The sequence below is a fragment of the Rissa tridactyla genome, chromosome 1 (genome assembly GCF_028500815.1).
Source record: "Rissa tridactyla isolate bRisTri1 chromosome 1, bRisTri1.patW.cur.20221130, whole genome shotgun sequence".
Taxonomy (NCBI): domain Eukaryota; kingdom Metazoa; phylum Chordata; class Aves; order Charadriiformes; family Laridae; genus Rissa; species Rissa tridactyla.
The window spans coordinates 59,207,877-59,221,363 of NC_071466.1; the positions used below are offsets into that span (position 1 = coordinate 59,207,877).

Here is a 13,487-nt window from a genome sequence, read left to right on the forward strand (position 1 = left end):
CTTGACTGACTCTGAAGAGGAAGTCCTTAAATAGCAATTCACATTCCAAATATGAACATTCAATTCCTGAAGTTCTTAGTGGTCAGCTATACAGCAGTCATGCTTTCAGGAAGAGGTCACAAACAAGTTTAAGTGTTTGGATCACTCTAAAACCTTTTAGGGCCTTCTGGACAATTGCAGTTTTGTTTGTTTGTATTGTTTTTCCAAAGAAAGGAGACCAAAATGTCTCTTGACATCAAGGTTTTGTACCCTTTCATAATCCAGTGTTTTTCTGGAAAACTGTCATATCACAGTTGGTATAGAAAATGCTGGTCTCATAAAAGAAAACTCTCTAGTACAGCACATGATCCATGTGGTGAGGTCTATTCCACCTTCCAGAAAATTCCTTACTTCAGGAGGGTGCTACCCTCATACCTGCAGAATTCTGTCCACAACGGACCACTTGGCGTGATGACGACCCAAATTAAATCAAGACATCACAAGTTACCTGAACGAGAAACCCAAATAAATACTAAAAACAAAACCTGAGGTACGTTGTAAAACAGTATCACTGAAGCGTTACCATTTGCATGGGTCACATTCTTTCCTCCTCAGTGCATTTAGACACCCAAAGGACCATTATGTTCAGAAAAGAGATCCTGGAAGAACTGAAAGGTTCTGACATCAGAGAATTTAAACTAGCTGTGAATCTCATTGAGGAGGTATGACTCATCTCTGTGGTTTAAATTAGATTATCAACCAAGTGAAGCAGCACAGTAAATCTACAATAAAAGATGAATGCCTACAGGAAAATAATTTTTGCCCCTAGTGGCAGATGCTTGAACTTTAAAGGATCTGAGACTAAGCTCTTTGTCTAAGCTTTCCTGACAGAAAACAATTGAAATAATTTCTTCAGTTGGTCCAGCTTTGCTCCATATGCCACATGGAAACAATATCTAAACCCTGTAAAAGAAAGTATATTGTCACTTCTAAACCAATTGAGGATCAAACAATTTACAGAAACCAAGACTTATTTTGCTGACAATTAAGCTCTATCACCAAGACTTGAGAGTCAATGAAATTTGACAATTGTGAAGAAAGAGGCTTTTGTCTGAGAAAGTCTGAAGCATTTGGAAGAATCAACAGAAAATCAGAAGAGAAAATTAGATCGAAGTATCAGAGCCTTTGAGGATAGTCTAGAATTCACTAATTAAAATAACCTCCTTCCTTGCTCTGTTTCCTCTCTGGTGTCACAGCAGAAAGGCATATAGCAAGAGGCAAATTTGGTCTGAGGAGTGAGTGTTACACCCATCACACTTCCTCTTACACCAACAGCACGCTTTGTCTATCCTGCTGGTCAAGCTCCATTATGAAGAACCACCATCCCTTTAAAGATGAGATGAAAGACAAGTACGAATCACCGCTGTACACCAAATCTAAGGGGTGTGAAGGGCCTTTTAAGTCTTTTTATTCCATGCTGAAAGCCATCCCATTTACTTTGTAGTAATTCAGATACAACCCAAAGAAGTTTGCAAATTCTATTCTACTCTAGTGCTGGAGGTCACTAGCTGGGATAATATTCTTGCATCTCCTCCTCATGGAGTCAAAGAACGAATATATTCTTCTGATCTTCCAAGAACCATACTACTAACTCGTTCTCCTTCTGCCCGTTTAATTGAAAAATACATCAGATTTCTATTCAAAACACCTCCATGCCTACTTTACAATTAATAAAAAGCAGTCAATAAGCATTTGAACGTCTTGCATCTCATGAGAAGTACAAACAACAGAAGCAGAGCACAAAGGTGTTAACAAATTAAGTGCTCACATTGCTACGTTTTAAAATTAAAACATCTCAGATAATTTCAGAAACTTGGGATTTTGCATTTCACAAAATGTTTGAGTCTCCATCAAAAGAACTTAATAATATTGCTTTATTGCATGGCTAAGATCGGAAAACAATTAATGAAACACTATTTTTCCACAGGAATGTTTCTATTTTTTAAGCAAACACACACTTCTGGAAAGTGTCAGATTGGACATTTCTACTCTCGAACACTCAGCAGGTGAATAAAATCATCTGTATAAGCCCTCATAATCTTTGAGAAACACTTATTTCTGAACAATCGCTTCTAAACACTGTTCCTTAAGCCTTTGGTAGTGGCTCAGCAACACTGGCTATTAAACTGAGGTGCAGCAGAGTTTATTTTTTCTTATCTCGATTTAAAAAAAAATATGTCGGGATTGTTTTTTCCATTTTTTTCTGTTGGGGATTTTTGGAGGTTTAAATATAAGCGGCATTTAGTGAATGACTTTGAGTTCAATATTAAACCATACTCGTAGCTTAATTATGAAAAAAGATCATTGTCACTACATATTTGGAATATTAAAACTTGTCAGCTTTATAAAATCCTCAAAGCACTTTTTTCTCTCAAATTTGATTTTATTTTGAAAGTGCGCCTTAGATAAGATTTCTTAACATTAGAACAAGTCTAGTAAAACAAGTTTTCTGTTGAAAATATTGAGGAAAAAATGTTCCCTCCATATTGTTAGTTCAATAGAAAAAAAGATGGTGCTTCTAAAACTAGAACCATCTATATTTCACAATTCTGGTGAAATCTGCAGAGGTTTCTACAGATATCGTTTGTCCTAAATGAGCATCAAAATATTTTTTTTCCTCCAACAGTAAGGTAACATTAGCTGATTAAAGGTAACCACTACCAACTCTTCCTTAAACCATTTTACCATTTTTTAGTCAGGAAATACCAGAAATATTCTGGAAGGCTAACAGTAATTGTTTACTTTTGGCCAGTTGTTGAGACTTGGGGGAGGGAGAATTGTTCTTCTAAGAGGAGACCAGGGAATGAAGGAAGGGGGAAAGGGAAGAAGCATTATACTAACATCAGGCGAAGCATATGGGTTTTTTTACATACATATATATATATATATGTAAAAATATATATATACACATATATATATGTATTTTTAATACATATATGTGTGTATATATATTAAAAATATATATTTTAATATATATTTTATATATGTGTATGTATATACGTGAAAATTATGGTTCATTCCTTTCTCTTAAATTTGGTGGTAAGTTCAGGATATTGAAGGTTTTAAGATACCCATCCTTAAGCACACAGACAGCTAGGTACCCTAAACCCCCCTACTGTGGTGGGCAGGAAAGAGCTTTTCTCCAGCAAGATTTAGAGCAAAAGCCTAACATTGGTGCTCTCAGTAATGTCCTGCCCCTCCATCACGTATCTGGTAAACCTCAGGCTAATGTTAACCTTTGTGAATACCCTTCTTTGCCTGGCCATTTCTCATTATACGTACTCTTCAAAGTGGAATCCTAAATGGCTAGAAAACAGAAATAATCATGGATTTGATGAAGTTCTATTATTTTATGCCAGAAAATTGTATATTTTACACGCTGAACCTTCAACCTCTGTTACTGAAAGGATAATTCTACCATAACAAAAATGCCATTTGTACCTTATACTTAACAACAACTTAACCAAGTAAGTGCCATACAGCAAATCCAGTCTGAACAAGCACAGGAACCCCAGCACTTCAGGTTGCTTTTAGTTTCTCCTATCGTAAATTGAAAGAAAGTTAGGCTCCTCTCTCATTAGGCAATGCACAGATTTACTCATGTTTACAGGTCACAACAAAAATAGGTTCTAAATTAAGCTGCCCAGCATTAAGGATATATACCCCTATTTCAGTGAGAGGGAAGAGAAAGCAAACACGAGTGACAGACAGCAACAGTACTTCTGAAACTGTTCATTACCCCATGTAATGAGAAGATCGCTGCATATAAAACATTTAACATTCTAAACCCAATCTCTCTAAGTGAAGACAGGCACCACCTTCTCTCTAAACACCAGCATGACATATTATAAACATAAAATAAGTGCACTGGAAGAAGAGATGCATGAGATAGTGTGAAGTTTATTTACAGCTTTAAATGTTCATATTAAAAAGGAGGGAGTGGAAAAAAAACAAAACCAACAACACTGAGCAAATGCCCCCAGCACCTAGTCACGTACTATCCTCTGGGCATGCCCTAGAAAGGGTAGGGCAGGAACAGTATTCCTGTATGAGAAATTGCTTAAGACATCTTAAAAACAGATGTAGGAACTTTGTCTGAAAATTTAGACTGAACTGTATCTATTTTGGGTTGTGAACATTCAAACTGATGAACTTGAAATTATGCTGAGAAATTAATACATGCAGGGACAAAGGAACATGTATTCTCGATGAAGGGAAGCTCACCACAAAGCAGAGGGGATTTTCTTGCCTACGCACGAATTAGCAGTGTTCTGCATTGCATCATTTGCATATTAAACAGACAATAACTTCATTGAGAAAAAACAGGTTTACCACACACACACACAGAAGTCTCATCACATCTGATAAAAAGAAAACTGAGGAAGAGAAGAGTTAGGCCATCTGTCCTCCATCCATTATACCTTATAATTGCCAGCAATAATGTCCATGTTCCAAACCTTCACCTTCTCAGTTTTCCACGCACCTTCAGATTATTCTGCACTTTATGCCCCAACACTAACACAGGCTAGCGAAGATTTATGCTTGGAAGAGGACAGAACACATGCAGAAGACAGTGTAAAGAGGCTGGGAGAGATGGTAGAGTAGCATTCCCAGGCACAGAAAGCCGAGGATAAATTCAGGTACGCAGTGGGTGAAAACTGATAAGGACTATGCCAGTGGACAGGAAAACCATGAACTTATGAGGAGTTTAACTTTAAACTTCCTTTGAGTTTACAAATGTCACAAATATTGCACAAATAGCACAGGAGGAGTTTGAGGAGTATTAGTGACCTCTATATTCTTTTTTCAACTGGCAAACGAGGAAGGATAAGGGGATGCTACAACCCAAGACAAGCAGGTCAGTAGTCATTTGTGAGCCTTACGTAGCAGTGAAAAGTCCAACATGAAAAGAAAGCCACCTCTCCTTAGTATACAATGCACTTCTATTCTGAAGCAAACAGTTGAGAATGAAGATTTTGAGACCTTTCTCCCATATACCAGTCAGCCTGCTTCGCGTACTGGCTCTATGAATACCATTTCCTACCCAGCATTAGATGAGTAAGAGTTAAAGCAGCCTCAGCTTCTCCAGACATTTCAGAAATGCTCTCACTCCACAACCTCTCGTTAGGGACCACCACAACTAAATATTCTGCTCAAGCTGAAATCAAAGGCGATGGCAACAAAATATGCAAATGAGAATCACCTAGGAAAATGTTCAACAAGAGCCCAAATTTAAATGAACACTGAAACAAACCTCCATGAACCCGCAGTTTCCAGTTTCAATCTACCTACCTCAAGGTTGGTATTGCCACAAGCAATCATTAATGTCCATTACACAGTACTATTCTAATTACAGGACTATTGTCCAGGAACTAATAAACCAAAAAATTGGTTTTCATACACTTGATGCTATTTTAAAACGCTTTGTAGAGCTCTCTTAAGCCTGGTAGCTGTTAACATATACGGCTTGTCATAATGCTGCCTCCTCCAAATACAACATCATCTTACCTAAAATGACATCAGAAATCAAAACCTGAGGGAGGTCCTGCATATGTATTCACCTGAATACATAACCAAAAGCCTCTGACTAAAGTACCTACTGATTCTGATGGAAAAAAAGAACAGCTGGGGAAGACAGGATAGAAGCAAGCAAGTAATGCTGTCTTGTACTATCCACAAATAGCTTAGCAATTAACTCCAAGTTTGCATTTTTTTTAAACTGAACAGCTCACTAAAGTTGACCTTGATTCAATACCTCCACTTCCCTAACTGTTGATTTCTAGCCTTTGCTTTTATTCTGGATTGCGAGAACAGGCAGATTCACATACAACACCCATTCTTTTCTACACTAAAATTTTAATTTTGGATCGAGAAGTGCCTTTTGTTTCCAAACATTCTCCAAGATCACCACAGGCACAAACTAATCTTCACTTGTTGCATAATCTGCAAGATGCTGGCAATCTGAAAAAAAAAAATATAGAAAGATTAATTAATTCACCCAGATGCTGCAGTGCAGATTACCTTGGATCATCTGGGAGAAAGATTTCTGTGCTTTATACTGCACAGTGCTAATGAAATGAGTTTGCACTGTCATAGTATTCTTTTTATTTTAATTTACAGCCATTCAGGTAAAAAAAAAATAAAATAAAACAAACAAACAAAAAAAAAAACCTACCACAATGAAATAGGCTGTTTTTTCTGCAAATACCACAGCAGCCTAACTGTGTCTATGTGCCTGTAAGAGACAGCAATGAAAGGTTATGGCACAGGAAAGAGCCCAGAAGAGCCAAGAGCTTGATGGGTGGGGCTTTCACCTGGGATGGGGGAGCCATGTGTTTGAGGCCCATATTAAATCAGAGAGGGGGAAGATCTGGGCTGCCTTCCCCATGTTACACATACGGGCTCTCACCACCTGGCTATTCATTACCCCTGCCCTGCTCTTCCCCAAAATAATTTTGCTTTGGAAATGCTTCTGCCTCGTTCCAAGGTGGAATGGAAGTGGGGGATTTGGAGAAGTTTTTCCTCATTTCTCAAAAATGCTCATTTCCCACCTAGAACAGGCATCCATGAACAGCAAGAGAGGAGACGTCCTACCCGTGCGTTGCCTCCAATCCCCACTATCCACAACAGTCACAGCAGCATCCGGCAATTTTTAAGCAGGTTAAAAATATCAAAAAAAAAAGTACATATTTAAAATAGTTATTATCAAAACCAAAAAATCTCTCCAACCTTCAGATTAGCTCCAAAAGCTTATTTGCAGCTGCATCACCTCAGCTAGGCCCTCTTTTCAAGCCCCTTGCGGTTTTCCCATCGATACTATTGCAGTCTCTCCCTCTTGTTTTCAAGTGTCTCCAACCAACATTTCCTTCCTCCCTGCCGCAGATCTCATCAAAACAGTCTGCTGCCTATGCGAGACTAAAACATAACCCCGTTTTTACTTTCCCGCAACACTTGCGGGAAAGATCTGTCTCTGAACAGCTTCTGTGCAGTCTTCTAAAGCCAAGATTTTTTAATTAGGTTTCTCTGTCTTGGTCGAGTCCTCCATTCCTCCTTTTTGCTCGGCTGAGGTGGGGCGAGAGCAGCTCTCTCTGTAGTTGCTTTAGCAAATGAAAAAAACTAGACTTTGCAGTATCTGGGCAGGTCAGCGTATGGTCAGAAATGAGTTTCGCAGCAGGCCGTTTTCCCCGCCAGGGGATCTTAATGTGAAGAAGATAGAAAATCTCTGTGAAGGGACGTGAAATCTTGTGCCAGGGAAGCAGGAGACTGCGCTTGGAAGGGGTTGTCAGGACAAGCTTCACGCTATTTCCCTATCAAATAATGTCCTGTCCCCTCCTACAAACAGCTTTTCTGTAAACCTTCTAATTTTATCTCCCATATTAAGCGTAAATAGGGTGAGCGCTGACTCGGTGAACTGAAAATGTAATGGGCTTGTCTCATCAGTTTACGGCCAAGTTTCATACAATTACTATTGCAGAGAAAAATAGGATAGAGTTGAATTGAGTTATGCTAATAGATAATAAATGTAAACATAACACCAGAGTACTATCTACTAACTTTAAAGACTACTCCTATAGCAATCAACTTTATAAGGTTCCTGACAGACTCATAATGGTGATAAAACACATGGAAGCACAAGACTATTTAAACCCTTAACAAAAGCCACGATAATACTAACAGTAAATGAGCAACTCCCACAAAATATCATTTAATAATCACGCCCTGATAAGGTTTAAAGTACATATCGCCATTGTTATATGAAAAAACATTAAAGTTTTTTTTTTTCAACACATGTAGCAACCTAACAGGTTTTAATTACCACACCTACTTCAGTGACGAGCTGTTCCACTCAAACACCCAAACATAATATTTACCACGTTGTGCGGTTGTTAAGGATCTTGATGATTGATGGAACCTATTGTGTTGCCATCTTAATAACAACAAATGCAAGTGATTACCAACACGGAAGAGAGAATCTGTGTTTTTATTTTACAACAAAAGGCTGTCCTATAGGGACTTCTTTTCAACATAAACTAACAAACCTGCGCACACGTGAACGTGCTTTAGAGCTTGTCACGGAGAGCAAAAAACAAAGCCTCTGCGGCTTTAAGGACAACGTATTTTTTTATACTAGCTTAAGAGAACACGAAAGCTGTCAAAATAGCCTGGTACACACAACCCCACAGAATTCATCTTGACCACAAGGAAATATCTGAAAACTGCATCAGAAAGATAGCATAGATCTTGTTTCTGAAAAAAAGAAAGCAATTGAGTCATTGAGTCAAATAGGAATACAATACATTTTCTGGCATCGCTACTGAATATTTATATCAGTGATGAATGAGACTACAAACGAAATATTTTAACATGAAGCTTTGCCTCGTTAACTGCATGATATTGCAAAACACCACCTACTGTAAATCACAGGGTTTAAGACCAGTATTTCTTGTTTAAACATGCTACTTGTTCAGCAGAATCACTTGTGTGAACAAGCATACATTAATGTACACTAACTAGAGCAGTTTCACTATCCAACTGATAGAGTATAATTTAACAACCTCATTATCAGCATTGTAATTTTCAGACTGCTGAAATATCATATTTGTTGCAAATATTATATGGTTTAAATAGTTTAACAAGATTGCCCATTTGACGCTTCTGTCAGATAAAATGCAGATAGACTCTTGTGCATTGACGAACGTGCTTTTAATCCTACAAAGAAACTTTCTCTGTCAAATTATAGGTGTTTCAACACTTGATTTATGAACACCATAATTAAAATCCTTATGCCTTAAAGAAAAACCAGCTCTTCATTTTAACAGCAGCTTTCTTTCACATTTTTATCTTTTAATATTCAGAGTTTGCTTTTATATGCTGCTATTAGCTATCAGTTTGGCATTTAATTCCTGGCTGCCAACACAGGAGAATATTTCTCTTTATAAACTGGTCAAACCTCAAAGTCTGGATAAGCACTCTAAGGGATCAATGTTTATTTAATGCTCCTGCAAAGCATTTGCAGGGAAAAAAAGAAGTTTGCTAATTTAACAAGTAGAAGACAATCATCACACAATTCACTGCTTTCTATTTCTAGGAAGGCCAGAAATGCTGTAATGTCTGCCAAAATATTTCTCCTCTATGAACTATCAGAACCAGGAGCTTGCAGAGATACAATAAATCTTAAAAAAAAAAAAAAAAAAAAAAAAGGAAAAAATTTAAAAAGAGCTAGATTTTCATATGCATTTCTGTAGTGGTTCTGGTTCAATTTGAATTTTAGACAGATCTCTGGAGGGGGAAGAGAGTCCTATTTTATCTGAACAAATTCACGCATATCATTCATTCATTCTTACAGCACCCATCAGCAGAGCAGCAGCAGGTTTCAGTTTCCCAAACTCAATGCAATTCAAAATTACACACAATCTCCACTAAAACTACCATTACTGAAAGTGATGCACTTACACATTAGCATCCCTTCTCTAAAGAAACCTCTGTCCCCAAATCCCAGAAAAGAACAATTCATTTACAAGCTAAGCAAGTAATCTTGAATCAAATCCTGAAGCTTGTCAAAACTAGGATCTTCTAAACTATCAGTAAGAAACTAATTTCAAAAGACGGAACTCCCAATTCAAGTCACTGCTGCTGAAGTCATGGTCCCTTTTACCTAGCTTTCTATCAAATTTGTTTTGAAACGTTACAAAACATCTTGCAAAAGAAATTAAAAGGAATAATGGCCGAGGGTCTCCTTGACGGGACCAAAACATAAGACTCTATAGGGTTATCTGACTTTTGGCCACTAATTACAAAGCCAACAAAAGTTTCTGAACTCAGCATTACATGAAGCTGAAAAGCTTACCATGTAAAAGATTAAGAGAAAATATTATACTTGCAGATAATGAGGACAACGGAACAGAACCACATTACTACTGCTCAGTGGTGAGGTTGAAAAGTCACTCCTCAAATATCACCACTAAAAACATAACAGATAAATTTTGTTATCCTTCTAACAAGCTGTTGTAATGCTAGACTGGGATAAAACAGATCATGCTGCCCTCTTGTGCTAGACGTGCACAGAAATCAACCCCTTTATTCCTGCAAGTGACACATGAAGAGGAATATATAAAGCATTCACTATGAAGTAGGAAACCTCCACGTTTTCCTCTTTACAGATACCTTGACACACATGCAGTTCCCTTACTGGGATTTGGACAGAAGAGCAAAGGAAGTTTCAAGAGTAAGAGTCAAATTCTACACTCCAAATAATAAAGTAAACGAGTTCTGTCACCAAATGCAGACAAGTCAGATGTGTTAAATCCTAAAATACAACGATGTAATCGGTAACTTCCCATCAAGCTTTCTCTATAGCTGTTTAAGTGATGCCATATAGATATCTAGTGATAAATTTGAATTTCAGTCATAAATATCTGATAATTCTTTCTGAATGCTGGATAACACAATAAGCTTTAGTCACTTAGGATTATCAGCTCAATGGGGTTAGGTTAAGTGCTAAAGGAAGAGACAGTCAGTTGTTTATTAAATAAGGTTCTTCCAATGCAAAACATACTTAAAGCAGTAACATCTAGCTATTTTTAGCTCTATGCCAAATTACAGAAAAGTGAAATCTGTGTACATACAAACATTTTTGGATGGGGAGGGAGAAAGGAGAGGGGTCCTTATATTCATTCGTCTTCTGTCTCAGCTATATAATCCAGGTTCCAAAAATATATTAAAATTCTTGTATCATCTGGGTAAGATTCTCATTACTATTCTCTTTACAACCTTCCCCTCCCTATATATTGCTAATGCAATCTGTAAAGAGATATCTTGGGCTTGTGCCTAAACTGATTCACAAAGTATAATTTTTTTTTAGAAATAAGTCATTTCATTTATTCACCACGACTGATTTGAACTACACTGTTGGGAGCTGACAGACATGTCATGATTCACCACATATTTCCATTTCCTAATGTCGACTCCCTGATGCTGCTCATTAGTCTGTTTCCCCAATAAGAACTATCGAGAGCTTGGGATGCCTATTTATTTGTTTCCTTCCTCAACTTTGGAATGTGGATCACTGCATTCGACATACTGACCGTGGCATTTTTTAATTGCTGATCATTTTTGGAGAAATAAAACAGAAAGAGTCAGTTCAGCAATTGCTTCTGCTGAGGTCTAACAGACCTCACACAAACATGCTGGATGCTTAAACAACACATCTGTAACTGCAATATCAGCTTGGGTAATATGGGATATGATAACTAATAGCTTGGCTATTACAATCGCAACCCTAGAAAAAGGAGCCTTTAATAATTTCAATTTCTTTTTAATATATCTTTCATAATCTTAAGAAAAAAAAAAAGAAGAAAGAAATAAAAATACGTCTACTTAAACAAACCTCACTCCAATGCAAGGAAAATAGCATCTGTAAGTTCTAAAAGATAAATACACAATAAAAATAAAAAAAGTAATTCAGACAATGAAACGCAGATGTTAAAAACAGAATTTCAGCACTGCTACATGCTGCAGTTCTGAACGGCAGCATCGTCTCACACTTCATCTTTTCCCTTTTCTTTTTTCCTTTTTCAAAAGATGTATAGATCAGAACAGCAGTACCTTTGCATGCTACCATGACCAAACGAAAGATGAAGGGAAAGAAATATATGCACACTGATGCTGGTCTTCTGTTATAAAATATCTGCTGATAAATAGAAACACACATCTGTAAGTCATGACAGTGTGTGAATACCAGCGATAGGCAGGTTTTATGAATGTCACTCTTTTACAAAGCACTGCTAATTTGAGCTTCACAGTATGTTACAAAGCCAACCGTTATTTATTACTCTATATTGTCCCTGATATTTAGTCTATAGTTCTGTTCGTTATGATGAGTCATGTTTACAGGCATTCTTAAAAGATGATTATGTACTCCCTCAAAAATGCAGTTACTGCAGATGCCACACACATACACAAAAAAAAAAAAAAAAAGAGGAAAATCCCTCTCTATCTGACAACGAATGCTATCAGTACTATAATTTCTTGTATATGCTCTCGCTAGCTCTCCAGTAACCTCTCTCCCGAGCTTACGGCTTCATTCTAACTCTTTGCAGTGGCCTTGAATTTGCACTACCACAGACTCGCAGCACAAGTAGACCAGCCTTAAACTTGTGCAGCTGTGTATCATTTTTTTCAAAGGGGAAATGGTACATGTTTCATTCACCATATTACGGACATGAACCTTTTCTCCACATGATATTTTTTCCCCTGAAAATCTTACTAATTTTAGTAACTACTCTGAAACAGTAACGCTATCCCTAGATACCCTTACGAGCATTAAACAGCTTCTGGAACTATGAGAACAAGCTTATGTTCTTTTTCTTCAAGGGAGTGAAGGCCATCAGAATTCTGTTTCTCCTGTAAGACTGGCTATTAAATCAGCACCAGCCCACTTCCTCACTCTCTTCACTCTGCTCCAGCTTCTCTCTTTTGAAGACCATAAGGATTTGGATTATGGTTTTAAATTGCGTGCTTTATGCTTTTGCCCATTCTGGAAAGATAGTTTCACAGCTACACTGTTTCTCAACAACTGTGAATTACCACACATGCTTAAAATTACTTTCTAAAAGAGCAAATAATTTTTGGACTCAAACTTTCAAAGAAAAGCACAAGAAAGGCATCCCCACAAAATGCATGCTTATACATTCAGCATATGGAAGAGACCCCTGTGTAACACCAGCAACGCAACTAGCAGGTCAATGTACAACAACATACAATTCATTTTTCTATAGACTGCATCTGAAAAAGAGTATGACCAACCATCAACAAGCAGTCAACATTCTGTCTTCGAGATTTTAAAAGACCACATTTAAAGATTTTAATTAAAAGCAGCAACAAATTCCCACAAATGTGCAAATACACTATAAATCCATAATTGCCCAGAAATAATATAGTTAACATAATTAATGAGGTACATTAAATATTAAGGATTTTTTACTACTAAACTTACCTATAGGATTTCTGTCAAAAAACAAGACGGGAGCTTTCAAAATGGATTGAAACATTTTGTTGTGCAAAGTCTGACCAGAATTAACCAGAACTTGAAACACCAGAAGACTTCTTATTATTCCAAACAGTATTGTAGCCACTGTTAAACCTGAAATTAAGAAAACATGCACAGACCACGCATACAGATATGGATCTTTCACAAGGAAAGACTTTAAAAATAAAAATGAACTAAACCGAAGTTTTATTGACTTCTGTATATAGCAAGAATCCAAACTTAAGCCTAGGAACCCAGACTGAGTGCAGAACATTGGCATCTTGTATTTGTCACTAGCTTCAGTTATTATCATAACACCAATTTAAACAATTTCTTTTTTTCGGTTTGAAAGAATTGGTACTTTATAGAAACGCAGGAAGCTTCTGTTAACCTATAAAATAAATCTGTATTAAAACCTTCT

At 37.1% G+C, this 13,487-nt stretch overlaps 1 protein-coding gene across 4 annotated transcripts in view; it reads right to left on the reverse strand.

Moving 5' to 3' along the window:
* ABCC4 (ATP binding cassette subfamily C member 4) overlaps window positions 1–13,487 on the reverse strand; it is a 156,944-nt gene that overhangs the window by 83,060 nt on the left and 60,397 nt on the right. For all 4 annotated transcript variants that reach the window (XM_054213223.1, XM_054213231.1, XM_054213215.1 and 1 more), the window contains one exon: window positions 13,034–13,180. In XM_054213223.1, the coding sequence (XP_054069198.1) occupies window positions 13,034–13,180 (147 nt within the window). The remainder of the gene's footprint in view (window positions 1–13,033; window positions 13,181–13,487) is intronic.